The sequence below is a fragment of the Cololabis saira genome, chromosome 1, assembly GCF_033807715.1.
Source record: "Cololabis saira isolate AMF1-May2022 chromosome 1, fColSai1.1, whole genome shotgun sequence".
Lineage (NCBI taxonomy): Eukaryota > Metazoa > Chordata > Actinopteri > Beloniformes > Belonidae > Cololabis > Cololabis saira.
Genome location: NC_084587.1, coordinates 23630761 through 23640180, shown reverse-complemented (window position 1 = coordinate 23640180; position 9420 = coordinate 23630761). Strand labels below are relative to the sequence as shown.

General features: G+C 40.1%; 1 protein-coding gene across 2 annotated transcripts; it reads right to left on the bottom strand.

Annotated features, from left to right (window-relative positions):
* Positions 1-6111: 6111 nt before the first annotated feature.
* dctpp1 (dCTP pyrophosphatase 1) lies at positions 6112-9245 on the bottom strand. Of its 2 annotated transcripts, XR_009783173.1 has the most exons (3): positions 8982-9245; positions 6615-7132; positions 6112-6544 (listed from the first exon to the last, which is right to left on the bottom strand). XR_009783173.1 is itself a non-coding variant. In XM_061730793.1 (2 exons), exons 1-2 carry the CDS (start codon positions 9141-9143, stop codon positions 6743-6745), a joined length of 552 nt encoding a protein of 183 aa, XP_061586777.1. In that variant the 5' UTR covers positions 9144-9245; the 3' UTR covers positions 6112-6742. The 2 variants fall into 2 exon arrangements, 1 of the variants encoding a protein (XP_061586777.1); XM_061730793.1 differs by having other exon boundaries at positions 6112-7132.
* Positions 9246-9420: the final 175 nt, after the last annotated feature.

Here is a 9420-nt window from a genome sequence, read left to right as displayed (position 1 = left end):
ACAGGCGCCACATATCCTGCATCTAGCATAGGAGGAGTACTGACTGGCTGTCTGAGAGACAAAAGACAGGCAATTACTGAAAAAGTTGATGTTCAGAAATGATCTATTTATTTGGGATATTTAGGATGTGACCGTCTCTGGCAGATCCACGCAAGAAGGAAGAAATAATGTTGATCCGTTAGCAGCAAGAATGTGTTTGTGTGTGTGTACTGGGACATGAGGGACGGGATGCGATGTGAACCCCCTGCTGCTGGGTAACCCCTCTGTGTGAGATCTAACAGCTCCTACTGCTGCCTCTATTACCGGATAAAAGGGTGTCTGCTTGTGTGCATGATGCAGATAGTGGCGAGGGGGAGGAAGTGACCCAGGAAGAAGAGAAAGAAATAGAGAAACCAAAGCTTTTCCAAACAAACAATAAATTCAGCCAGTAAATGTTTTTGTTTGAGCATGAAAAGCTAGATATCTAGCATCCTTTTGAAACTCACAACAAGCAGCTACAGACCCAACGGTTTGTGCTTTATTGAACTATATAAAGGAGAGCAAAATCTAAGATAGTGACTCATCAAAAGTCTTCAAGATAATTATGCCCTCAGTGCCATCTTTAAATATGCAATAGCAGCACGAGAACCATCTAAGTTCTTTCTCCTAACAAGAAGATGTGAGGGAACCAAAGTCATCTCCCCAGCTCACTTCCAGCTAACAATTATAAAGTTTTAAATTAAGGATTAGTCAAACAGATACACAGTGAGAGAAGAGGGTGTACTTCAGAGTAACAAAAAGTACATTCTTCTCTCACTTTTAAGTAAAATGAATGATACTGGAGTGTGCACTTGAAATGGATGTTGTTTTCTGGTAGTTTGCCTTCAAATTTACATTTTAACTTGACTTTTTGGTGTGCTTGTAATGTCTCCAAACCATTCGTCAGCTGTGGTTTTAAAAGACACCCTCTGTCACATGAAAAACAGTGTCAAAAGTCAATAGAATCCAGCATCACATCTTAGTTCCATAAGTCTGCCTAAAGACACAGAAAACTTCAGTTTTTCTCAAGTGTCCCTTATTCATTATCATGTCAAATGTTGTAGCTTTGATCAGGGGCCTGTACTACGAAGCAAGTTCAACATATCCAGGATATATTTTCCTTATCCAGATTCACTAAGCGGGACAATTGCAATCACGCTAAGCGGTCACACGACGGCGGTTATCAACTCGGTATATCAACCCAGGTTTCTCCAATCTGGATATGAGCGCGTGCACATAAAAGGGGCGGTGTTTTCAGCGCATGACCAATCGCAAGCATGGAGAAGTCCGCTGTCAGAGCCGCTTATTTCAGTAGCGAAGAGCAAACAATAATTTTACGGAAATATGATGAGTATAGGCATAGAATACAGGCAAAAAGCAACACAGTTGCAGCTGCAAAATGCAGGAAAGACAGCTGGCAAAAGATCGCTGACTGTATAAATGCGTAAATTCATAGGGATATAAACATATATTTGAATATTCTGGGAATCTTAATCTTAAACTGTAAACCATGATCAGCAATATTAAAATAATAAAAGGCTTGCAATATTTCAGTTGATTTGTAATGAATCCAGAATGTATGACATTTTTTTTGTTTTTGTGTTTGCATTACAGAAAATCACAATATTCTAATTTTCTGAGACAGTCTGTATATATTGGTTCTATAACTATTGTTGTTGACCGATAACTTGTGCTGATGCTGTACCAAAGAATTGGTTTTTTTTATTTATTTTATTTAATTTTTTATTTTTTCAGGAGGGGGGTATTTAGTATTTTAAAGTGACTTCTCAGAATGTTCGAGGGACGAAATTGAAAATCCCTTTTTTGCTATCCCCTTACAAATGCATCTTCTTTTTCATTTCTTCTTGATTTATTTATTTAATTGGTATTAGTTTTGGATTGACTGTACATCGGATTTTGGGTGATGATTTGTTTTATTTATTCATTGATTGATTTATTTTTTATTTTCTCCTCCACCTCTTTTTTCTTTTTTTCCTTTTTTTTTTGGATCGTTCATACAGGTACTCATCAGGGAAAGCAAAGGGGTTTTGGTGGTCCCTGAATACGCGTTCTCTTCGGAGGGATCCTCTCACGATCCGCGCACCAAGCTCCACTGGATTCTCTTCGAAAGGGCATGTCATTTTCCAAGAGAGCTGATTGGTCAGTGGGCGGTGCTTTTACACCCGGCGATCTGTATCTCGAACATAACCTGCTCCGGAGCAGGTTAGCGGTTCAGCATAAGTTACCATGGCGATGTGCCCCGCTAAGAAGTGAACCACCGTCGTAGTCCTGAAAACCCAGGGTTAAACCTGAAGTTACCTCGCTAACCCCAAATCCCGCTTCGTAGTACAGGCCCCAGATCAGGATTCACATCCTGAACTAATAAACCTAAAGGAACTAGGTATATGATGCCAACAAACCTGAGGAAGGCTACAAGAAAGAGGCAAAGCATTCAAATGGAGCTGTTTTATCATGTCATTCTGATATGAATCAATGTCAAAAAACAGCAAACAGTCTGAAAGATAACATTCAAAGATTGCCATGAAAATAAAACAAGGCCCGTTTGACTCAGTGAGACCTTCAGAGAGGTGGCAGAGATGAGGCATGGAAGAATCAACACATCTAAATAGCAGCAGATTCTGAAGCGACCGTCACACTGTCTGTGTCAAAACTGAAGATGGACAACTATAGACTTCTTCAGATGGGTGCAAACCAAAATTTAAACCATGACCTTTAACACTCCACAAAAGATATGGACAGATCTAGAAAAGGGGAGGCACGGAGAAAAAATCTCACTGAACATTTGTACTGATTAAAAAAAAAATAAAAATAAAAACCTGTAAAAATCCAAACACAAATTGTAAGACTTAACTGGTGATCAAAACGTTGGAAAGGCTTGGTCAACCGGCAGAGTTGGTTATTAATCACCTACAGTTCACAGACTCTAACCGTCCTTCAGTATGCTTTTCACACAGCCTTCCAAACTCAATTCCCTTTTTTTTTAAACAGGAGACATATACATATATAATTTAAGAGAAACTTTAACCTTGATATTAAAAAAATATTTTATCTTCAATTTGCGACTTAAATCTCAAATTTCACTCACCTTCACACCTCCCTAGGCTACTACACTATCGTGGTTTTGAATGCATATGAATAAATAAAGCCATCGGTTGGTCTGGATTAACATTGTCGCGTTGTAGTCTCTTATTAGACATTTCAGGCTCAGCATTGACTTCACACATCACTCCAACAGTTAAGAACAATCCTTAAAGCCAGTGATGTGAATTTTTTTTAATCAGGCTGAAATTGAAATGACTTTGTAATGTCAGTGAAATATATCTCTTTAAAACATTGCAGACAATTGCTAATATAATTTACACAACCACTCAATGGGAGGATGGAAAGAAGAGTTTCAAATTTTTATATGTACAATTATGGTACTCGCACCACACTTCCTTGGTTTAAGTGACACTCATCTACTGGGCATCGCTGCCAATAAAAAACATTAGATTCCAACAAGCTGACGCAAATTGTGAATGGGCAATTTTAATATTATTGTCTTGTTGAAGTAAGCCCATATTATAGAAGTACCTTTACTGTATTTCAGCCTAAAATAGGATGAACATTTCTCAGGTTAAAAAAAGAAAAAGTCATGATAAAAATTGACAGGTGTTCTGAGAGAAGCAGTGCAGCACAAACCTGTCAGTGATGGAGGCTAAAAATCGTCGCAATTCACTTTCCGGTGAGGCTTTAGTCGTAAACCGCCACCTGCCTGGCACAACTTGATGGTGAACAGTACTCGAGTTGAGGGGGGATGAGGGGGATGGCATCCCCCCTTGAAATATAAAAGGTCCAAATCATCCCCCCTTTCCATCCCTTATGTCATTTCATCAATGAATGTGGTTTTACTGCTATTTCAACATTTAGAGTCATTACCAAAAAAATAACTTATTTGACAATTTTCACCTGTTTCAAGTAAATTTCCACTTGAAATAAGTTAAAAAAAAAACGCCCAGTGGGACATCTTCTTATTACAAGCAATTTTTTACTTTTTTTTTTAACTTTTTAACTAGAATTTTAACTAGAAATAGGACAAATATTCTTGTTAAGATTTTGAGTTTTTGCAGTGATCCATTTTACTTATCCTGTGAATGACAGAGTCATATTGATAAGTTCAGAAAACTGTTTTTTATTTTTGTGTTTTGATGTATTAGATGTAAGCCCAGTGGATATTTAAAGCTTACAGAAGGCTGCATTTAACTGCTGCTATGTCATTCCTGCAGTATTTCTGCAGGTGTTTTGGTCAGTGCTATTATTTGTAATATATTCTATTATTTGTAATCAGTACAAATTATCTGTCCCCATATGATAAAATCCACCATCCCTCCTAATTTTTTTTTACAACTCAAGTACTGATGGTGAATATGAAGACATCACCTACAAAGCATCTTATTTTAGAATAATATTCACTGTGCAACAAAAACGCTACTGTAGACTGTAGCTTATACATTTTGGGTGAACCTCTATCTTAGGGATTACTTTTTGTTTTTTAAGACCACAGAAGCTCTGCTTTCTTTTTACATCATCATCAGAGATATTTACCTATCCAAGTTTAAATACTTGCCAATATAATAAACAATAGCTCATTTTTAGTGTGAAAAGCTGTGTCATATATTTTTGAATAAAGGGCTGTTTACTTTGAAGTTGGGCTTTGCTCATCCACTGCAGCGTCTTAGTGATGCATGATTGTTCTCCTTGACAGCTGGGGGATGACTCACGCTTCAGAGTGAATGTGAAGACATCCCGCAGAGGCCATTGTTTGTGTCTTGAAAAACATCAAATAAAAAAATCTAATCAAACATTCTCTCTTCAGCCTTGGACCAAATCCCAGTCGCCTGAACACAGATGTGTTTTCACATTTCAGATGTCTGCAGACATAAAAGTACTGTTCAGCAAAACATTAGCATTTTATTGACTACCTCCCAGAACTTTTGATTTCAATCAGACGGTTAACAGCTTCAGTTAACAGCTGACATTATCGGCAAATCGCTAAACTCTCAGATTGACTTTGTTGTTCCAGTCTGAAGTGGCCTTTAGTGAAACAGTGAACCCTAAAAAGGTGCTGGGTTTGCAAAGGGGTGAAATAAGGACAAAATATTTGCAGCCATTTAGGTGATAAGAAAATGCATCAACCCCTTAAGTTAAATAGTAAGAGATTTATTAGACTTTGCAATTCCATTTTCAGGGAACCGCCAGCTTAAAGTTCTCCCATGGGAGGGTATATGCAAACAGAGGGCTACAAGTAGCAGACTCTGCAAGTGTTGAATTTCTAATATAAATATGAGAAGTCCACACTGTATTACAGCCCACACTGGGTGTTATAATTATTCCAAGGCTTTACTTATGTAAAATACTAACCTATATAAATTAAAATATTCAAATTACAAGTAGTGGAATCAAAGGCGAGACGTTGAAGTTAAAGGTTCCCCCAAAATGGATTTTTTTTTTTTTTTATTTTTAAAGGAGAATAGTATAATTTACTAAAAACAAACCACTCGTGACTGTAAAATGTTACAGAGAACTTGCCAAATTACTACATTAGTCCTTTGCTGTTTATCTCATGGCAGGAAGCATTTATTGTAAACAACCACTGGAAACCCAATTCCACCAGTTTTCCCCTCATTCTGCTCGATGCAGGAGACGTTTTACGCCTGAGGCCTCGGTCTACTCATAAGACATTATATGCTCCACTTAAACTTGAGATGCTAGACGCCCTCCATCTTTACTCATGAGAACATGCAGGAGGTGATACTGTCACAGATGTACAAATATTACAATTCTAATGTGACTAAAATAAGATTATTGCTTTGGTGCCGCTAAAGACAACACTGGAAGGAACATTTAAGAGAAATCACTACAGAAACGTCCATATATATATATATTCTTCACACTGCAGCAAAAAAGTGTTTTTGGTTTGTTTTTTTTTTCCTAGTCAAAGCATCTCCTGTTTGGACTAACGTGGCCAGTAGAGGGTTTTAATGCTCCCTCACGTTCGTGTTTAAACGATGGGAAAATTAGTTAAACACAATGCAGACTTGAGCAAATTTTACTTCAGAAAAGGACATGCAAGGTGACAAAACATTCAGACTTGGTGAATTTTTAAAAATAAAAAAAAAAGGCTTTAGACTTTGGTGTTTTGGGACATTGGTCATGAACTCCATTAACTGCTCTTAATCCTCTGTGTCAGTGTCACACATCAATCTAAATAACTTAAAATGTTTGAGGAGAAATAATTTTCTTCCTCATTTTTTTCCAGACTTTGTACAACTGCAATAAAATGTTACAGTTTTAACAGAAACTTAAACCGAGTCAAGACAGGTTCAAACTAAAAACATGTTTTAACTTCAGTTGGAGCCAACACATCCTAACTAAATTAAAATGGATTTGCATATGTAAACGACTTTCGTTCAGAAGACGGGACATTAAGGCTGATTTATGGTTCCGCGTTACACCAACGCAGAGCCTACGCCGTAGAGTAGGTGGCGACGCGCACCGTACTACGGCGTAGGCTCTGCGTCGATTTAACGCGGAACCATAATTCAGGCTTTATTCATAATTCAAGAAGACGATCCAAAAAACACAAACTAAAAAAAAAAAACGAAAAAGAAATGCACATCAGCAGCAGATGTCGGTTCGCTGAGGCTCCTCTGCCTCCTCGGTCTCAGTCCTGGTACTCCGTATACTTTTTGGCAGAGCCGTGCACTTTACTCGCGGGATACTTTAATCTGTTCAGGGCCATTTTGCGGAGCACCGCTTGCGGGAGGTCCACGCGACACTTCTCCGCCAGCTCCAGCAGGTAGATCATCACGTCGCTCAGTTCGTGCGCTAGATGCTCCCGCTCGTCCCCGCTCCAGCCCGGCAGCCCGTCGGTCGCCTCGGCCCGCCACTGGAACAGCTCGGCCAGCTCGCCCACCTCCCCGACCAGCGCCAGCAGCAGGCTGCGCGGCTGGTGGAACTGGTTCCAGTCCCGCTCGTCCGTGAACTCGGCCTGCATCCTCCGGATGTCCTCCATGGTGGGCTCGGGGCTGAAGGTGAACCTCTGCTCCTTCACCTTCAAAGACAAGTTTTTATCAGTTGCGTCTTTTAGCCAAAGTAAAAACATTTTTGAGTCGTCTCGACATGGAGAGATATCCACGCTCTAGTCAGCTCCAAATTGGACTATTGCAATGCACTTTATGTTGGCATCGCCCAACTGGTACAAATTACAGCTGCCCGTCTTTTAACAAACACACCCAGACGAGAGCATATCACCCCGGTCCTCTATTCCCGTCACTGGCTGCCTGTTCGTTTTAGACTTGATTTTAAACTTTTAATGTTTGTTTTTAAAGCTCTGAACGGCCCCTCCTTATTTATCAGAGATTTTAACGTTGCGTGAGCCTGGCAGAGCTCTGAGATCCTCCAACTAACGTTGGTTGGAAGTGCCCAGGTCAAAGCAGAAGCGCTGGGGGGACCGAGCCTTTTCAGTTGCCGGTGTTGTGCCGGATTCAGCACCCCTGCCGTGAAAAGCACCCCCTCGTCGTACACACTGTTTAGCGTCCAGTTTTGTGTTAATGATTCATGTTTAAATGCGCTCATGGATTCCACAATAGTCATACTTTCCCACAATCACAGATAACAAAAATTGGGTAAATGGTTATTGATGTCATTAATTAATAGCCTGCTTACTGTGTTGTCTTCCATAATATTTGTAAATATATATAATATAAACTCCTAAGTATATGTTTGTGTGAGTGTGTATATATAAATGTATTGAAGTGTCAGTGTGTTGTTTTTTTTATTGGTCTACTTATCATTGAATATAAACTCCTAAGTATGTGTTTGTGTGAGTGTGTGGAATGAGAATATAATTTTTGTCATTGTGTGTACGACGAGGGGGTGCTTTTCACGGCAGGGGTGCTGAATCCGGCAAAACACCGGCATGTCCATCCTTTCTTGCACGATGTAAAATTGATAATATGGGATGTTGAGTATTTGATCCTTCAAAATACACTACCCATGACATTAATTGCATTAACACTTTGTGAACATTATACGATAAAGAGAAAAAAAGCCCAATCATATCGCTTTATTTGATATTCATTCAGTCGTTCGCCTTTATTTAATCAGGCAGGTCATTAAGAACACATTCTTATTTACAATGACGGCCTGGCAAGCGACAAGGACCACTTGGGGGGGAAAGAAGTGGGCTAGGGAGTAATGCTGCGTTCCATTTACCTCGGAAGTCGGAACTCGGAATGACGTCACAGCCGAGTTATCAGCGTTCCAGTTACAAAGTAGGTAAACAAGTTTGTAGTTCGCATATACCACATGAAAAATGTAAATTACACTATAGCAGCATATATATGGCGAACAATACTTGTATACGACTGATTTAGTGTGACCAAAACTAGACCGAAGTTTTACAGAGCTCTCTTCTACCGTTTACAACCGGGGCAGCCATCTTGGAATGGTAACTCGGGGGTGGTGAAGACTCTCCCACTTTCCCAGTGGGAAATCCCACTTTGAGGGGCGTTCCAGTTGAAAATTCCGACTGAGAACTGGGAAATCCCCACTTCCGAGGACAAATGGAACGCGGCATAATAAAACACAGTAAAAGTGTAGCTCTACAAAAAGGTAGAAAACCATTAGGTAGCATTTTTTGGCAAAGCAGCAGCAATTGGCAGAACACCGGCCCCAAGCTCTGGAATAAGCTCCCCTGTGAGTTACGTGCAATCTCTGCCCTCGCCCTTTTTAAATCTAAAATGAAAAGTTATTTATTCAGGGTGGCTTTTAATACCCAGTAGTGTGGGGACACTTTTTTATACTTGATGTTTTATTTTGCTGATTGATGTTTATTATGTAAAGCACTTTGGTTCACCTGTAGGTCGATTTAAGGAGCTATGTAAATAAAGTACATTTACCTCCACCGGTCCTCCATTCTGCAGCGTACAGTGGGACGTTTCCCGCGCGGACGAGCCAACGTGGGCAGAATCCTCCTCACCGCCGCTGCTGCTGCTGTTGGGTGAAACGCGTGACACGTCTCCTTTGAGTTCACAACCTTCCTTTCCGTTTGTTGCCATCATGTTTCGTGGTTTTTATCTGTTGAATTTCCGTGAAAAAACAAGTTTACGGTGCAACAACAACCTATTTCTCTCCCACCAAGCGAACAACTCCCGCCACGCTTCTCAGGACGGAAATGACGTGTCGTACACCGGATATGCGATTCTTGAAGCATGAATTGTGGTTCCGCGTTAAATCGACGCAGAGCCTACGCCGTAAGGTACGCGGCGACGCGCGCCGTACTGTGCGTAGGCTCTGCGTTGGTGTAACGCGGAACCATAAATCAGCCTTTACTAAAAA